Below are 19,050 nucleotides of genomic sequence, written 5' to 3' on the forward strand. Positions count from 1 at the left end.
CAATGTGCAAGTTTCTTTTCCCACATCACATAGGACAGAACTTCAACTGTTCGCCATCACCTCTGTTTATTCAATGCACAAAAGGATGGCTATGACAAAAAATAAATACAACAGAACATAACACCCAAGTGGGTACCCCTTGTGCTTTATCTTCCTCTTATGCGTGCTTCTGCGTGGTGCTTCCCCTGTGGCTGCAGCAGATGTGGAGGTACCTTGGTCACTTTCATGCTGCTCTTGCTTCGACACCTTTGGTGGGCGTCCTCTGGGTGTGCGAGCCTCTGGGGGCTCGGCAACAGTCTGCTCCTCCTACGTCTGTGCAGGGCCTGAGGTGCCCATCTCAGTTTGATGAGGACTCTGGTGGGGCTCTGACCGAGGGCTACTTAGTGGCATGGGAGTGTGAGCGCTTGGAGAGGAGCCCCCACTTCCTTGTTGCCTGCCACCAACATCCCTCTCATGGGTCAGCCCCACTTCAGTGCTAGCAAGTGGCTTGACAGTACCTTGCTGCACTTCAGGGGGGCCATGAGGACCTGTATCTGCACTGGCAGTCCTACTCAAAAGGACTTCCATGAAGCTCTGGTTTCTCTGCTCAATAGCTGCCCATCACTCCTGCAGAGATGTCAGTCTATTCTGAACATTCACCATGTTTTCTAGACTCTGGCGACTTATTTCCTCCATGGCCGAAGCTGTCCTCTCCTCTACCGTAGCAGCCACCTTTACCACAGAGGTAGCCATCCTTTCCGTGGTGGTGCGTTCATGCGCCATTGCCTCCGCAAAGGCACTGCTCATGTTAGAGATGGACTCCTCCACACTCGCAGTAACCCTAGAGACAAAACCTGCCAGAGACTCCTACATTTGTTCCTGGATGGACCCAAAGGCACAGGGTCCACTTGTAGCTGAGCATAGCTGGGAGTGCCCTGTGGCCTCAGACGAGGACCCTCCACTGCTGTCCCTGTCTCCACCATCTGATGCTCACTTGTGAGCTGTGATACACCAGGTGACAACACTACTCTATCTCCCGAAGGTCCCACTGAGGTGTGTGTATCTGCGCTGGTGCTGGGTGCACTTAATTCTGCTGACGCTGCACCCTCAGAGGCTGCAGGTTCCTCTGAGGAGTCTTCTGGCTCCGGCTCTTCCTCCTGGACAGTGGGGAAGGGGGGCTGTCGATGGTCCTGTGGGGGAGTAAAGGCATGAGTTAGACATGTGATATTAATGTAGCATGCACATGGACTTGTGCAGATGATCATAAGTCAATCTGTATAAGCATCAGAAGCCATATCAGTCACTCATGCAATGTAAATGAGATGCAAAACTATTCTGTCACCAGCTTGCTCTGATGCGCCTGTCTGTCCGTCCCCCACTCCCGGATCCTCCTCGACTCCAATGATCTCTAGGGCCGCCTCCTCAGCGCTGGTGAGCTGGGCTATTGAGGGTGGCCCCCCTCCTGTCTTCGCCCTTTCCCTCTTATTATGGGCTCTCTTTTTCTGCAATGAGGGACACAAGTGGAGTTTCAGTGATCATGATGGAGTGAGTGTAGAGAGCCCATGCTTAGAAGGAGGCAAAGATGGAGTGAGGTACCAAGACCAAGGGCCCTCCCTGTGTGGTGTTAATTGTTGTCATTGCATAACAGTGATGGGGCATGTGAGGGCAGCATACTCGAATAGTGAAGTGATTGTGTACATAGAGAACCTGTGGGAACCTGAGCAGGGAGACAGAGGAAAGGGAAACAAGGATAAAAGCAAAAGACAGGAAGGAGAAAAACAAAAGTGGCAGTCGGAGAAATCAAGGGTTTAAATCAAACATGGCCACAGTAAATAATAATTCTAAAAGGCCTAAGAGCGTTTAAAAAAAAAAAAAAAAAAAAAAAAAAGCCTGAAGGCTTTGTGTCTTAATGCAAGGAGCATTCGTAATAAGGTGGATGAATTAGCTGCGCAAATAGAGGTAAACGAATATGATATGATTGGGGTTACGGAAACATGGCTCCAGGGTGGCCAAGGCTGGGAACTCAGCATCCAGGGGTATTCAATATTCAGGAAAGATAGGCAAAAAGGAAAAGGAGGTGGGGTAGCATTGCTAGTTAAAGAGGGGATTAACACAATTGTAAGGAAGGATATTTGCTCTGATGATGTGGAATCTGTATGGGTAGAACTGAGAAATACCAAGGGGCAGAAAACATTAGTGGGAGTGGTATATAGACCTCCAAACAGTAATGTGGAGGTTGGGGATGGCATTAAAAGGGAAATTAGAGAAGCGCGCAATAAAGGCACAGCAGTTATCATGGGTGACTTTAATCTACATATAGATTGGGCTAAGCAAATTAGTAACAATACTGTGGCGGAGGAATTCCTGGAGTGTATACGGGATGGTTTCCTGGACCAATATGTCGAGGAACCAACTAGAGATCAGGCCATCTTGGACTGGGTATTATGTAATGAGAAAGGATTAATTAGCAATCTTGTTGTGCGAGGCCCCTTGGGTCGGAGCGATCATAATATGATAGAATTCTTCATTAAGATGGCGAGTGAAGTAGTTGACTCAGAGACTAGGGTCCTGAATTTAAATAAAGGAAACTATGATGGTATGAGGCGCGAGTTGGGTAGGATTGATTGGGGAATGTCACTCAAAGGGTTGACAGTGGATAGGCAATGGCAAACATTCAAAGATCGCATGGATGAACTACAGAATTTGTTCATCCTAGTTTGGCATAAAAATAAAACAAAAAAGGCGACTCAACCGTGGCTAACAAGGGAAATTAGGGATAGCATCCAAGGAGAGGACATATTAATTGGCCAGAAAAAGCAGTAAACCTGAGGATTGGGAGCAGTTTAGGATTCAACAAAGCAGGACAAAGGGATTAATTAAGAGGGGGAAAATAGAGTATGAGAGTAAGCTTGCAGGGAACATAAAAACTGACTAAAAGCTTTTATAGATATGTGAAGAGAAAAAGATTGGTGAAGTCAAGCGTAGGTCCCTTGCAGTCAGAATCAGGGGAATTTATAATGGGGAACAAAGAAATGGCAGACCAATTAAATACATACTTTGGTTCTGCCTTCACAAAGGAGGACACAAATAACCTCCCAGAGATGTCGGGGAACATAGGGTCTAATGAAAGGGAGGAACTGAAAGAAATCAGTATTTGTAGGGAAATGGTGTTAGGGAAATTGACGGGATTGAAGGCCGATAAATCCCCAGGGCCTGATAATCTACATCCTAGGGTACTTAAGGAAATGGCCCTCGAAATAGTAGATGCATTGCTGGTCATCTTCCAAAATTCAATAGACTCTGGAACAGTACCCATGGATTGGAGGGTAGCTAATATTACCCCACTATTCAAAAAAGGTGGTAGAGAGAAAACAGGGAATTACAGACTGGTAAGCCTGACATCGGTAGTGGGGAAAATGCTAGAGTCCATTATAAAAGATGTAATAGCAGAGCACTTGGAAAACAGTGACCGGATCAGACAAAGTCAACATGGATTTACAAAGGGTAAATCATGCTTGACTAATCTACTGGAATTTTTTGAGGATGTAACTGATAAAATAGATAAGGGAGAACCAGTGGATGTGGTCTATTTGGACTTTCAAAAGGCTTTCGAAAAGGTACCGCATAAGAGATTAGCGTGTAAAGTTAAGGCACATGGGATTGGGGGCAAGGTATTGACTTGGATAGAGAACTGCAAAGAGTTAGAATAAATGGGTCTTTTTCCGAGTGGCAGGCAGTGTTTAGCGGGGTACCGCAGGGATCGGTCCTTGGACCCCAGCTATTCACAATATATATTAATGATCTAGATGAGGGAACTAGATGTAATATCTCCAAGTTTGCAGACGACACAAAGCAGGGTGGGTGTGTGTGCTGTGAGGAGGATGCCGAGAAACTCCAGTATGATTTGGACAGGTTGGGTGATTGGGCAGAAGCATGGCAGATGCAATATAACGTGGTTAAATGCGAGGTTATCCACTTTGGTGTCAAAAACAGGAAGGCAGATTATTATCTGAATGGCAATAGATTGGGCGAAGGGGAAGTGCAATGAGACCTGGGCGTCCTTGTGCACCAGTTGCTGAAGGTAAGCATGCAGGTGCAGCAGGCGGTTAAGAAGGCAAATGGTATGTTGGCCTTCATAGCGAGAGGGTTTGAGTACAGGAACAAGGATGGTCTTGCTGCAGTTGTACAGGGCCTTGGTGAGACCACATCTTGAGTATTGTGTGCAGTTTTGGTCGCCTTATCTGAGGAAGGATGTTCTTGCCATGGAGGGAGTTCAGTGAAGATTCACCAGGCTGATACCTGGGATGGCAGGAATGACTTATGAGGAGAGATTGGGTCGATTGGGCTTATACTCGCTGGAGTTTAGAAGAATGAGAGGGGATCTCATTGAAACTTATAAAATTCTAAAAGGACTAGACAGACTAGATGCGGGAAGGATGTTCCCGATGGCAGGGGAGTCCAGAACCAGGGGTCACAGTCTAAAGATAAGGGGTAAGCCATTTAGGACAGTGATGAGGAATTTCTTCACCCAGAGAGTGGTGAACCTGTGGAATTCTCTACCACAGAAGGCCATAGAGGCCAATTCATTAAATGTATTCAAGAAGGAGTTAGAAATATTTGTTAAGGCTAAAGGGATCAAGGGATATGGAGAGAAGGCAGGAAAAGGGTACTGAATTTGGATGATCAGCCATGATCTCATTGAATGGCGGAGCAGGCTCGAGGGGCCGAATGGCCTACTCCTGCTCCTATCTTCTATGTTTCTATGAGAGAGGGATGTTTAAGGGGGCAAGGGATGTAAGGGTAAAGTGAGATGTGTAGGAGTAGGTTGGCAATGCAGAGTGTTGGTGCTGAGAGGAGACGGGGAGCAGAATGAGGGTAACGGTGATGGTCTAATCCCTTTTCCTGTGCGGACAAGGTCATTGAACCTCTTTCGGCACTGCAGCCAAGTTCTGCTGCACATTGATCTGGAGCTCACCTCCTGAGCCAGTTGCAGTCACACAGCTTTGGTTTGCTGGGGAGGTTTTTTCCTCCCAGAGGAAGGAAAGAGCACCTCCTTTTGAACTCTGGCTCCCTCCACCAGAGCATGGAGGGAGTCATCATTGAATCGTGGTGAGGCTTTGGCCTTTGAGCTCAACATTTTAGCAGTAGCAAAGACTTCAAGCAGGTGTGACTGTGGAAGAACATAGGAACAAAATGAACCAAAGCTGCTTGCAGGCCTTAAATGCAGCTGGAGAAATGACGTCACCAGAGGCGCGTTTCAGTCCCAAAAGACTAATTGGGCCAGGAAAGCGCACAGGCAGGGAACCAATTAGGGCAAAATCGCAAATTTTTTCCTGCCCGACAGCGGAGGCAGGATCGGGACCCAACCCGCAACCAATGGCAAAATCGAGCCCAAAGGATTGGTGTTTCATTTGAAGAATTTTTGTGCCATTTTATTTACATTTTATGTAAAGTTATGGGATGAAAGTAAAGGACTGAGTGTTTCTAAAACATTGGAGGAAATTCCATTGTGCAACCTGCCATATATGCCACTAATGGCATTGTTAACAAATATTGCCATCTGCAGCTTGCATCAACATTATCATCCACTTAGATATCATCTTCTTCTTAGGCAGTCCCTCGGATATCATGCTTTTCTAAGCGTTCACTAATTTCAGATCACAAACACATAAAATAGGAAAATCAAGCCATTTGTTTTTTTTAAACCACTTTGGCCTCTTTGGTTTGCAGCTTTCAAACCACAGAAGCTCCTGTCTTTTTAAGACTCCTGAATCAAGCAAAATAGAGTTTTAATCTTATCAGCCATTTAGGACTGAGCTGAGGAGAAATGTCTTCATTTCGAAGGGTTGTGAGTCTTTGGAATTCAGAGGACTATGGATGCTCAGTCGATGAATATATTTAAGACTCCGATCGCTAGATTTTTGGGCACTAAGAGAAACAAAGGATATGGGAATCGGGCGGGAAAGTGGAGTTGATGTAGAAGTTCAGCCATGATCTTATTGAAAAGCGGAGCAGACTTGAGGGGCTGTGTGGCCTACTCCTCTTATTTCTTATGCTCTTGTCCTGAAGAGCTTCTTCCCTATGTTAATTTATTTATATACCCATGATGATAGGACTCAAAGCTGCTTTCAAGGTTATTCATATTTCTTTTGAACTTTTTTGCACTATGAGCCTGTATTTGTTGTCCTGAAAGAGACCCTGTACCCTTAAGATGGATTGCTACTTAATGCTACCTCGAGCACCATACTATAATAACCAGTCTACCTTGAATGAAAACATGAGCTACATAGCGTGCTTCTCCAACGAGGCAATTTTAGGTACATTTTCTCATGTAATTCAAAGAACTCAAGATAGTCTCCAATGTTCTAAAAGGTTGTAGGTTCTGGCCAAAAAGACTTGTGTATCTCCTTGTTTCCTGGTAGGTTACTGTAGCATTATATACAAAGTATACTTCATTAGAAGAGTAATGGGACTACAGCTAAAATCTACATTTTCGTGGGATGACACTGGTAATGAAAAGTACCAGATAAATCCATCAAGTCAAGTAACAGTGAAGGAATACTTTATACAGCTATTCTCAATTGGATGTATTGTATGCTCATCAGCTTGTGCACTCAAACTGAATCTAATACAAGAATAATTTCTTATGTTAACACTTATGAATTCTGTTTTTTTAGGTCAGAGTTGACTGCCTGCAGAGGTTCCTCACTCTTTTCCACTATTACAACCACGGAGGAAATGTGGATGCAACAGAAGTTATCAAATTCTGGTTAGTATTTTATTAGAGAGTGGTACACTATTTGTCAGTTTAAAAAAAACTGGTTAGGTTGCACTCTGAACTAATGAGAGGAATGTCTCCTCTTTTCCCATCCTCCACAGCTCTGTAAACTTCAGCTCATCCAAAACTGTGCTGCTCGTATCCTATCCCACACCAAGCCCTGTTCACCGCTGTCCTTGCTGACCATTGGCTCCTGGTCCTCCCAACGCCTCAAATTTTAAAATTTTCATCTCCATGTTTAAATCACTTCATGGCCTCGCTCTTCCCTAGCTCTGTAACCTCCAACAGCCCTACAATCCTTGTCAACTCTGTGTTCCTCTGACTCTGGCCTTTTGTAGATGTCTGTTCCCCCCCCCCCGCCTCCATTGGTGAATATGAAGAATAAAAATTCACACTGGTGCAATAGGGTTGCTTTTCTGATTTTTTTAAAATTTTGTCACATTGAGGCAGTATAGAGGGAACTGTTAAAGTTCAGGTCTCTTTCCAACATTTGTTTTCTCTCTCGTGTAAATGATTTGATAACAGTTTCCATAAGCAGACTGAGTCTCTTGTGACTGAAATCTGAGTTTCATTCTCTGCTCAGTTAGGGCTAGTGTTGGCTAGGCCTAACAATTAACCCTAATCATCATATGTTGCATATTGAAGAATGTATCGGTTGCTCACTGTTCTCCTGTTACCTTGGAAGGCGAAAAATATCACACTGCTTGACCACTTCATACAAGCTAAACTATTGTACTTGTGTGAGTAAACTGGAATTAGTGCACAAGGATTTAATTTTTTTTAAATAAAGTTGCTTCTTTGTTGGCGAGCATCTTTGCATGAAACAGCTGCGCTTTCTCTTTCCTTCTCTGTAATCTTTCAGGATGAGATGTTACAAGTCAAGAAGGTGAGTCACGTGTTCGTGGAGCCTGGATGTCTTTGCTAGAACTAAATACCAGTGAAAATGACATATTTTGTATTGCTTAATCCCTGTAAAGATCAAAGGCATTTTACATAAAAATGGTCTTATGGAATGCTAATGAAGGATAAACATGCATCATTTGGGCTCCAAGTGTATGCAATACAAGTCACATATAGATCAAAGCACCTTCATCTTAACCAATTTCCTGTTCACCACCATTGCCTGTTCCTGCAGATGTAGTGTCTTCTGTTCATCATTTTAAAACTTAGTGAAGAGAGAGCCCTATATTAAACTATACAAAATCACAGACAGCAATTCGTATTTTATCACAGTCGCTTTCTTTTGCATCTAACTGGTTGTATACGTGACTTGGGAATGCTTACTGCTGATACTGGGTATACAAAGTGGGAAATGTTCCATTTACTGTTTTGTAATCGTATTGAAACTGATTCTGATTTGTGGGAAACTTTAATTTTAAAAAAGTGCAGTTTAATATATCTATCTATAGTATAAACAATGCTCACTTCCTATCCACAAAACTACTTTCTGAGTCAGACTTTGAGTCACGCTTTTTATATTAATAGTTAATATTGAAACTCATCTTGTAAACATTTCTAATGGAAATCCGTATGTAAACATTTATAATGGCAAAACCCTTTCCAAGTCTTTCTGTCGATCTGCCTGTCCTTTTTGTTCAATCTGACTGGTTCTTGTAAAGCACAAAACTGCCAAATCTCCCCTGACGTTGGTCCCATGACCTCTTTTCATTGGTTGCTGCACCCTAATGTCATTTCATTGGTTTCTACAAATGCTGATTCTGTGATCCAGCAGCCATTGTCATTGTGCTCAGCCTCCCCAATCAATGCAAGTCCAACTGCTGCCTCCACAGTCAACCCTGGCAGACCTTGATCTGGGTCTTGGTCTTCACATCGTTACTGCATCCTACACCCATTGCCCTCACACCTGATCCAGAACCCATCATCAACCTGTACCTTGGCCCTGGCATGTACCAACCCCCTAGCCCTGCTGCACTTACTCCCTGAACCTGCCATACCTATATCCAACCCAGGGCCTGGACTCGATCTGACCCAAGCCGCCTTTCTATCCTTTCACTTGCTATACAAATAGAAATAAATGGGTATGATCTGATGGCCATTCCAGAGATGTGGTTGCAAGGTGACCAAGGCTGGGAACTGAATATTCAGGGGTATTTGCCATTTCGTAAGGATAGGCAGAAAGGAAAAGGAGGTGGTGTAGCTCTGTTAATAAGGGATGAGATCAGTGCAGTAATGAGAAATGATATTGGCCTAGAAGATCAAGACGTAGAATCAGTTTGGGTGGAGATAAGAAATAATTAAGGGTAAGAAGTCACTGGATGGAGTGGTCTACAGGCCCCCAAACAGTAGTCACACTGTAGGACAGAGAATAAATCAAGAAATAATAGAGGCTTGTAAGAAAGGTACGGCTATAATGATGGGAGATTTTAATCTTCATATTGATTGGACAAAGCAAATTGGCAGAGGTAGACTCGAGGAAGAGTTCTTAGAGTGTATACGGGATGGTTTCTTGGAACAATATGTTGTGGAACCAACCAGGGAGAAGACTATTTTAGATCTGGTAATGTGTAATGAGGCTGGATTAATTAATGATCTCGAAGTGAAGGATGCTCTTGGGATAGAATGATCATAGCATGGTAGAATTTCAAATTCAGTTTGAGGGTGAGAAAGCTAAGTCTCAAACTAGTGTCCTGAACTTAAAACAAAGGTAATTACAAAGGTATGAAGGCAGACTTGGTTTAAAGTGGACTGGGAAAATATATTACAGGGTAAGACTAGAAAAGCAGTGGCAAACATTTAAGGAGATATTTCATAACTCCCAGCAAAGATATATTCCAGTGAGAAAGAAAGACTCTAAGAGAAGGATGAACCATCCGTGGCTAACTAAGGAAGTAAAGGATGGTATCAAATTGAAAACAAAAGCATACAATGTTGCGAAGAATAGTGAAAGGCCAGAGGATTGGGAAATTTTTAAAACCTGCAAAGGACGACTAAAAAAATGATAGAGAGAGATGATAGCTTATGAGGAGAGTAAGCTAGCAAGAAATATAAAAACAGACAGTAAGAGCTTCCACAAGTATATAAAAAGGAAGAGAGTGGTTAAAGTAAACGTTGGTCCCCTAGAGGATGAGTCTGGGGAATTAATAATGGGAAACGGAAATGGCAGAGACTTTGAACAAATATTTAGTATCGGTCTTCACGGTAGAAGACACTAAAAGCATCCCAATAATGGATAATCAAGGGGCTAATGGGGTGGTGGGGGCGGAATTTTTTTTTATCACTTGCACTAGAGAGAAAGTACTAGTCCACCTTTAGTCCCATTAGTTTGCCAAGTCCCCTGGACCCGATGGCCTGCATTCTAGAGTCTTAAAAGAGGTGGCTGCAGAGATAGTGGATGCATTGGTTGTAATCTACCAAAATTCCCTGGATTCTGGAGAGGTCCCAGCGGATTGGAAAAACGCAAATGTAACGCCCCTATTTAAGAAAGGAGGGAGACAGAAAGCAGGCAACTATCGACCAGTTAGCCTAACATCTGTCATTGGGTGGGAAAATGCTGGAGTCCATCATTAAGGAAGTGGTAGCAGGACATCTAGAAAATCATAATATAGTCAGGCAGAGTCAGCATGGTTTTATGAAAGGGCAATCATGTTTGACGAATTTGCTGGAGTTCTTTGAGGATGTAATGAGCAGGGTGGATAAAAGGGAACCAGTAGATGTTGTGTATTTGGATTTCCAGAAGGCATTCGATAAGGTGCCACATAAAAGGTTACTATCAAGGGAAGAGCTCATGGGGTTGGGGGTAAAATATTAGCATGGATAGAGGATTGGCTAACTAACAGAAAACAGAGAGTCGGGATAAATGGGTCATTTTCAGGTTGGCAAACTGTAACTAGTGGGGTGCCGCAGGGATCAGTGCTGGGGCCTCAACTATTTACAATCTATATTAATGACTTATAGAAACATAGAAGATAGGAGCAGGAGTAGGCCATCGGCCTCTTGAGCCTGCTCCACCATTCAATGAGATCATGGCTGATCATCCAAACTCCGTACCCTGTCCCTGCCTTCTCCCCATGTCCCTTGATCCCTTTAGCCTTAAGAAATATATCTAACTCCTTCTTGAATATATTTAATGAATTGGCCTCAACTGCCTTCTGTGGTAGAGAATTCCACAGGTTCACCACTCTCTGGGTGAAGAAATTCCTCCTCATCTCTGTCCTAAATGGCTTACCCCTTATCTTTAGACTGTGACCCCTGGTTCTGGACTCCCCTGCCATCGGGAACATCCTGCAATCTAGTCTGTCTAGTCCTGTTAGAATTTTATAAGTTTCAATGAGATCCCCTCTCATTCTTCTAAACTCCAGCGAGTATAAGCCAATCGACCCAATCTCTCCTCATACGTCATTCCTGCCATCCCAGGTATCAGTCTGGTGAATCTTCGCTGCACTCCCTCCATGGCAAGAACATCCTTCCTCAGATAAGGCGACCAAAACTGCACACAATACTCAAGATGTGGTCTCACCAAGGCCCTGTACAACTGCAGCAAGACCATCCTTGTTCCTGTACTCGAATCCTCTCGCTGCGAAGGTCGACATACCATTTGCCTTCTTAACCGCCTGCTGCACCTGCATGCTTACCTTCAGCGACTGGTGCACAAGGACGCCCAGGTCTCGTTGCACTTCCCCTTCTCCCAATCTATTGCCGTTCAGATAATCTGCCTTCCTGTTTTTGCCACCAAAGTGGATAACCTTGCATTTATCCACATTATACTGCATCTGCCCAATCACCCAACCTGTCCAAATCATACTGGATGAAGGGACCGAGTGTAATGTAGCCAAATTTGCTGCTGATACAAAGATAGGTGGGAAAGCAAATTGTGTGGAGGATGCAAAGAATCTCCAAAGGGATATAGATAGGCTAAGTGAGTGGGCAAAAATCTGGCAGATGGAGTTTAATGTGGGAAAATGCGAGGTTATCCACTTTGGTAGGAAAAATAAAAAAGCAAATTATTATTTAAATGGGGAGAGATTACAAAATGCTGTGGTACAGAGTGATCTGGGGGTCCTTGTATATGAATCAGAAAAAGTTAGCATGTGGGTACAGCAAGTATAATTAGGAAGGCAAATGGAATGTTGGCCTTTATTGCAAAGGGAATGGAGTATAAAAGTAGGGAAGTCCTGTTACAACTGTACTGGAATACTGCGTACAGTTTTGGTCTCCTTATTTATGGAAGGATATACTTGCTTTGGAGGCAGTTCAGCGAAGGTTCATGAGGTTGATTCCGGAGATGAAGGGGTTGTCTTATGAAGAAAGGTTGGGCCTATGCTCATTGGAGTTTAGAAGAATGAGAGGTGATCTTATTGAAACATACAAGATTCTGAAGGGGTTTGAGGGGGTAGATGCAGAGAGGATGTTCCCCTCATGGGGGAATCTAAAACTAGGGGCCATAATTTCAGAATAAGGGGGCACCCATTTAAATCGGAAATGAGGAGGAATTTCTTCTCTGAGGGTTGTGAATCTTTGGAATTCTCTTCTCCAGAGAGCTGTGGAGGCTGGGTCATTGAATATATTGAAGGTGGAGATAGACAGATTTTTGAACGATAAGTGTTATGGGAAGTGGGCAGGGAAGTGGAGTTGTGGCCTAGATCAGATCTGCCATGATATTGAATGGTGGAGCAGGCTCGAGGGGCCAAATGACCTATTCCTGCTCCTACGTCTTATGTTCTTTTGTATACCAATCTACTGCTGAAACAACTCACCTTTCCTGTCCCTGGCATCTGGCCACAAAATAAACTGGTATAATCTAAAAAGACACTCGACACTCGGGTATTGTGGTATATGTAGATGTTTACTTTTCATTAGAGCTTAATTGTTTGAGAATTTTTTTGTATTTCTTTGCTAAAGAGTCTAATCAGACTTCATTTCTGTAATGTAATTAATGAAGAATCACTTTATTCTTTTCCTATTTGTAGAAAGCCACTTCCAATTTTAGCTACATTATCTAGTGTAAACATTGTGATACTTAGTTTATGTTTTAAAAGCAAAGGAAGCTCTTGTTTAGTAATGTGGATTCCACCCAATTCCCCCCGCGCCCAATGAAGGCTTGAATTCCAAATCTAGGCTGACACTTCAGTGCTGACAGAGTGTGGCACTCAGAAGTGCCATTTTCCAATGAGTCATTAAACCAAGGGCTGTTGAAAATTTCACTATTTGAATACGATAAGGGAGTTCTTCTGGTATTCTGGCCAACATTCCTCCCTCAACCAACACCATCCACAGATTCACAAGTACATTTGTTGTGTGCCAATCAGAAAGCTACTTGGTCCTACAAGTTTTACAAATCATACATAGGTTGAAATTGGAGTTCTGTGTTCCTTTTTAAGGACAAGAACATACGTTATATAATTTATCTGTTATATGCTGGATGGAAAATTGTGAGATAAGGATACATGCTACTCCTGGTCCTGACTTTACCATTCACAACCTTGCCCTGCTGAAATACAAAAGATCTGAGTTTTCTGGATCAGAGAGTTATTGAGCTACCATGATTTCCTTTGTTGCCCATTATTTAACAGCCTTAACCATGTTCTGATCAGCAGGCACAATAGATGAGAACACTTGGGGTGGGGGGGTGGGAGAATTTGGTTGCTTTGCGCCTCCCATTAGCACCCTAAAAGCCAAAGCAACTAGCACCCGGGCGCTGTGCCGCCAACACCTCCCGTGAAATTCAGCGGGAGGTTAGCGGCGGCGGTAACTGTTAGTGCCCTGCGCCGCTGGCGATGATGTCATCGCCGTGCGCAACGTCCCGGCCGCGATCTTCGGTGACGCCTCCAACTTACCGCTGGATGCTATGTCCGACGGGGGTCGGGGGGCCTAACTGCGGCCGGGGTGGCGCTAATTAAAGGCGAGGTGCCGGGCGGCCATTTTTGTTGCTGGGTTCCTGCCAGCACCTGCCCCCGTTGCCATCCCAGCCTCCTGAGCTGCCCCCCCCCCCCCCCCCGGCGGAGTGCTGGCTGTGCTCCGTGGGCCCAGCACTTCTCGAGTGCCGGGTTCTTTTGCCGGCACTCTGTTCCCTGGTGGCCCAGCTGGGTCCCACGTCGCACTGCGCAATGCCCCTCCCCTTTAAGGAGAGGAAGGCCTGCAGTACCGTGGCGCGACGTGATATTCCCTCGCAGTGCCCCAAGAGGGAGGCAGGGCACTTCCAATAGCGCCCTGCTTCCCTCTTGGAGCACTACCGATGAATTTCGGCTGCGGGGGTGTAAATTTTTTCGGGCGCTAAAAGTAGCGCCCCGGCGAAGTTAGCACCCCAAAGGGGGTGCGACTCTTTTTTCCCCCCTTGTTTTCTCTGTTCATAGTGGTACAGATTGGAAGTTGGGGAAAGTTGAAGCATTTCAAATTTGAAATTTGAAATGGGAAAGTAAAAAATTTCTCATTGATCTTGTACCTCAAGGCTGTTATCTACACCATGACTTTGAGCTATCAACTAATTTTCTTATTTATTGCTTCTCTTCCTTGTTTTCATTATTTAATTATTCACCAGACTGAATTACACAAAACCTTTCTCTCCAGTTTTAATATTCTGCCCAATCACATTGCAACAAAGATACTCTGAGAAAAGGATGTCACAGCACGCAGCAGCCATGCTCCGGTTGAGAGGAAAGCTTTCCATAATAGTTGCTTCAAATTTGAATTCTGAAGTGTGTTGAGTTTTGTATTCTCCCAGTAATAAAATTACAGAAAGATTACCTGTGCAAACTAACAACTCCACTTACAGCTCACATACACCTGGGCCTCCACAAACATTGAACTCTTTATTAGGAGTCCAAACCTGACTGTAAAAGCTTTTATAGATATGTGAAGAGAAAAAGATTGCTGAAGTCAAGCGTAGGTCCCTTGCAGTCAGAATCTGGGGAATTTATAATGGGGAACAAAGAAATGGCTGACCAACTAAATACATATTTTGGTTCTGTCTTCACAAAGGAGGACACAAATAACCTCCCAGAGATGCCGGGGAACATAGGGTCTGATGAAAGGGAGGAACTGAAAGAAATCAGTATTGTTAGGGAAATTGATGGGATTGAAGGCTGATAAATCCCCAGGGCCTGATAATCTACATCTTAGGGTACTTAAGGAAGTGGCCCTAGAAATAGTAGATGCATTGCTGATCATCTTCCAACATTCGATGGAATCTGGAACAGTACCCATGGATTGGAGGGTAGCTAATGTTACCCCACTTCAAAAAAGGTGGTAGAGAGAAAACGGGGTAAGCCTGACATCGGTAGTGGGGAAAATGCTAGAGTCCATTATAAAAGATGTAATAGCAGAGCACTTGGAAAACAGTGACAGGATCGGACAAAGTCAGCATGGATTCACAAAAGTAAATCGTGCTTGACTAATCTACTGGAATTTTTTGAGGATGTAACTGGTAAAATAGATAAGGGAGAACCAGTGGATGTGGTGTATCTGGACTTTCAGAAGGCTTTCGATAAGGTCCCGCATAAGAGATTAGCGTGTAAAGTTAAGGCACATGGGATTGGGGGCAAGGTATTGACTTGGATAGAGAACTCGTTGGCAGACAGAAAGCAGAGAGTTGGAATAAACGGGTCTTTTTCCGAGTGGCAGGCAGTGACTAGTGGGGTACTGCAGGGATCGGTCCTTGGACCCCAGCTATTCACAATATATAATAATGATCTAGACAAGGGAACTAGATGTAATATCTCCAAATTTGCAGACGACACAAAGCTGGGTGGGCGTGTGTGCTGTGAGGAGGATGTTGAGAAACTCCAGGATGATTTGGACATATTGGGTGATTGGGCAGAAACATGGCAGATGCAATATAACGTGGATAAATGTGAGGTTATCCACTTTGGTGGCAAAAACAGGAAGACAGATTATTATCTAAATGGCAATAGATTGGGAGAAGGGGAAGTGCAACGAGACCTGGGTGTCCTTGTGCACCATTCGCTGAAGGTAAGCATGCAGGTGCAGCAGGCGGTTAAGAAGGCAAATGGTATGTTGGCCTTCGTAGCGAGAGGGTTTGAGTACAGGAACAAGGATGTCTTGCTGCAGTTGTAATGGGCCTTGATGAGACCACATCTTGAGTATTGTGTGCAGTTTTGGTTGCCTTATCTGAGGAAGGATGTTCTTGCCATGGAAGGAGTTCAGCGAAGATTCACCAGGCTGATACCTGGGATGGCAGGAATGACATATGAGGAGAGATTGGGTCGATTGGGCTTGTACTCGCTGGAGTTTAGAAGAATGAGAGGGGATCTCATTGAAACTTATAAAATTCTGACAGGACTGGACAGACTAGATGCAGGAAGGATGTTCCCGATGGTCGGGAGGTCCAGAACCAGGCGACACAGTCTAAGGATAAAGGGTAGGCCATTTAGGACAGAAATGAGGAGGAATTTCTTCACCCAGAGAGTGGTGAACCTGTGGAATTCTCTACCACAGAGGGCGGTGGAGGCCAGTTCATTAAATATATTCAAGAAGGAGTTGGATATATTTCTTAAGGCTAAAGGGATCAAGAGGTATGGGGAGAAAGCAGGGACCAGGTATTGAATTTGGATGATCAGCCATGATCGCATGAATGGCGGAGCAGGCTCGAGAGGTTGAATGGCTTACTCCTGCTCCTATCTTCTATGTTTTCATGTTTTGTTTCTGGGCCCACCCATGATCCAGCTGTAAAATAACATTCCAATATTCTAAAATAGCACTGACATATCTTAAGATTGTATCCACACCAGATAATTTGAGTTGTTTTTACGCTTAAAATTTTAAAATTATTTAATAATTTGAATCAAGCAATGTAAGTAACACAGCTGGGTGGGAAGTTAGTGCTCAAAAATTTGGAATTAGCAGATAATTTGAATTAAGCAACTTTCAGTTAAAAGGAGTAGACTCTAGTGATTAATGCATTTCAGAATCTTGAAGCTATCCTAATCCTGTTGTGTAAGCTGTGGCTCAGTGGATAGCACACATGCCTCTGAGTCAGAAGGTTGTGGGTTCAAGTCCCACTCCAGGGACTTGAGCATGTAAATGTAGGCTGACACTCCAGTGCCGTACTGAGGGAGTGTCGTACTGTCGGAGGTGCTGTCTTTTGGATGAGACGTTAAACTGAGGCCCAGTCTGCGCGCTCAGGTGGACGTAAAAGATCCCATGGCACTATTTCGAATAAGAGCAGGGGAGTTAACCCTGGTGTCTTGGCCAATATTTATCCCTCTATCAACATAACAAAAACAGATTATCTGGTCATTATCACATTGCTGTTTGTGGGAGCTTGCTGTGCTGTGCAAATTAACTGCCGTGTTTCCCACATTACAACAGTGACTACACTCCAAAAGTACTTCATTACCTGTGAAGTGCTTTGAGACGTTCGGTGGTCATGAAAGGCGCTATATAAATGTAAGTCTTTACAGGAAATAATTAATTAATATATTCCAATCAAGTTTTATATTTGTTGTCTGCCTTTCTCCACTTCTACTTCTAAAAGCATTCATGGCAACACTTCTTGTTCCAGCAGGATTCAATTGGCAACAGCTGCTATCCATTATGTAGGTGAATTTCCCATTCTTCTACTGACGCATAACACTCAAGTGTTCTGGCAATAAGACACATCCTGTGGAGAAAACAATTACATAAAGGGACAACTTCCCTTTAAAAAACCTTCAATGTCACAAGATGTCTTAATGAAAGTGTTAAGTCTGTGTGTTCCAGTTGTATTTAAGATTAATTACTGACACAGACTACAAGAATAACGTTTCAACAGGTCTTTACTAGTTGGAGATCAGGGCTATACTAACAGCAATATCACTACACAGTACTTATATACCGGCGGTCACCACCGGTATTACGTATACAGCAGCCAGAGAAAGTAGTACATCTCTTAAGGTGGAACAGGCTTAAGTTCTCTTAAGGTGGAACAGGTTACATACACCACAATCCTCCCTTTTTAGCTTAACAGTCATATCCCCATTTAACATAACATAATAACAAATATACATATATAACTTCAGGTATAAACAGTTCAAAGGTTCAGTCTCTCAGGAGGCCTTCTGATTCGGGTTGGATAACGCCTTTCAGTGGTCTCTGATTCTTGTTGCTGAGGTGACTCCTCTAGTTGGTTTCCTATGTATTGGACGTCATCATCAGGTACATTCCCTGCCGAGGTAGATGCTTCAGGTTCATTAACGTCTTCCACAGTTGTCTCTGTCGCAACCATGGGCTCGACCCTTGCTCTCGATTCTACCAGTTGATCCGCATGACGCCTTATCACATTGTTACCAATATCTACTGTGTACATCAGAGGTCCTTGTCTGGCCCGAATTGTTCCGGACTGCCATTTTTCATTTCCATAGTCCCTTGCCAACACTGGTTGTCCTACGTCGAAACTTCGAGTGCTCTTGTTATTAATATGCCGGAACTGTTTGTTTTCCACTTCCCTCCGCACATTTGGTTTTAACAAGTCCAACCTGGACCGCAACCTCCTGTTATAAAACATCATGGCAGGACTTTGGTTAGTTACTGCATGAGCGGCGTTTCGATATGCCATTAGGAAATTGTCCACCTTGTGTTGTAGCGGAATCTGATCATCGTTCATAACCTTTATTGCCTTTTTGAATGTTTGGACAAATCTCTCGGCCAACCCGTTTATCGCCGGATGATATGGGGCAGAGGTATAATGTTTCACCCCATTCTTCTTTAAGAATTTTTGGAATTCTTCCGACACGAACTGTGGTCCGTTATCCGAACATATCTGTTCTGGCAATCCGTTCCTTGCGAATATTGTTCTTAACACCGCAATTGTCTTTTCTGAAGTAGTGGTATTCATCTTGATCACTTCTGGCCATTTGGAATGTGCGTCCACCGCAATTAGGAACATGGAGTCCATGAATGGACCAGCAAAGTCAATATGTACGCATTGCCATGGGGCTGAAGGCCATTCCCATGGGTGTAGCAGTGCGATCGGAGGTGCATTTTGCACTTTTTGGCACCCAGCGCAGCTTTTCGTCAACTCCTCTATCTGTTGGTCAATACCCAGCCACCATACATAAGCCCTAGCAAGACTTTTCATCTTAACTCCTCCCAGATGACCTTCATGCAGTTCCTTTAGAACTCTTTCCCTTAACTTGGGAGGAATAATCACTCTTGTCCCGTACATCAAAGTACCATGGCAGATGGACAGCTGGTCTCGCCTTGCCGAGAATGCCGGTAACAGAGGATCACCATGTGTTGGCCATCCCTTCACTGTCACCTCGTAGACTCGGGACAGTGTCGGGTCGTTCCTGGTTTCTCTTTCAATACTTGCATTGGTGACTGGTAAACACTCGATGATG

General features: G+C 43.9%; 1 protein-coding gene across 6 annotated transcripts in view; it reads left to right on the top strand.

The window, feature by feature from the left end:
- The window catches only part of lyst (lysosomal trafficking regulator), a 429,684-nt gene that overhangs the window by 71,872 nt on the left and 338,762 nt on the right, over positions 1 to 19,050 (top strand). For 4 of the 6 annotated variants that reach the window (XM_085996691.1, XM_085996696.1, XM_085996697.1 and 1 more), the window contains exon 2: positions 6,657 to 6,748. In XM_085996691.1, coding sequence (XP_085852817.1) covers positions 6,657 to 6,748 — 92 coding nt within the window. Of the gene's footprint in view, positions 1 to 6,656; positions 6,749 to 7,619; positions 7,644 to 19,050 lie in introns of those variants that run through there. The other 2 variants (XM_085996695.1, XM_085996694.1) reach the window with 2 other exon arrangements.

The sequence above is a fragment of the Somniosus microcephalus genome, chromosome 9 (genome assembly GCF_052327205.1).
Source record: "Somniosus microcephalus isolate GS21.2 chromosome 9, FLI_Smic_1.0, whole genome shotgun sequence".
In the NCBI taxonomy this organism is placed as follows: domain Eukaryota; kingdom Metazoa; phylum Chordata; class Chondrichthyes; order Squaliformes; family Somniosidae; genus Somniosus; species Somniosus microcephalus.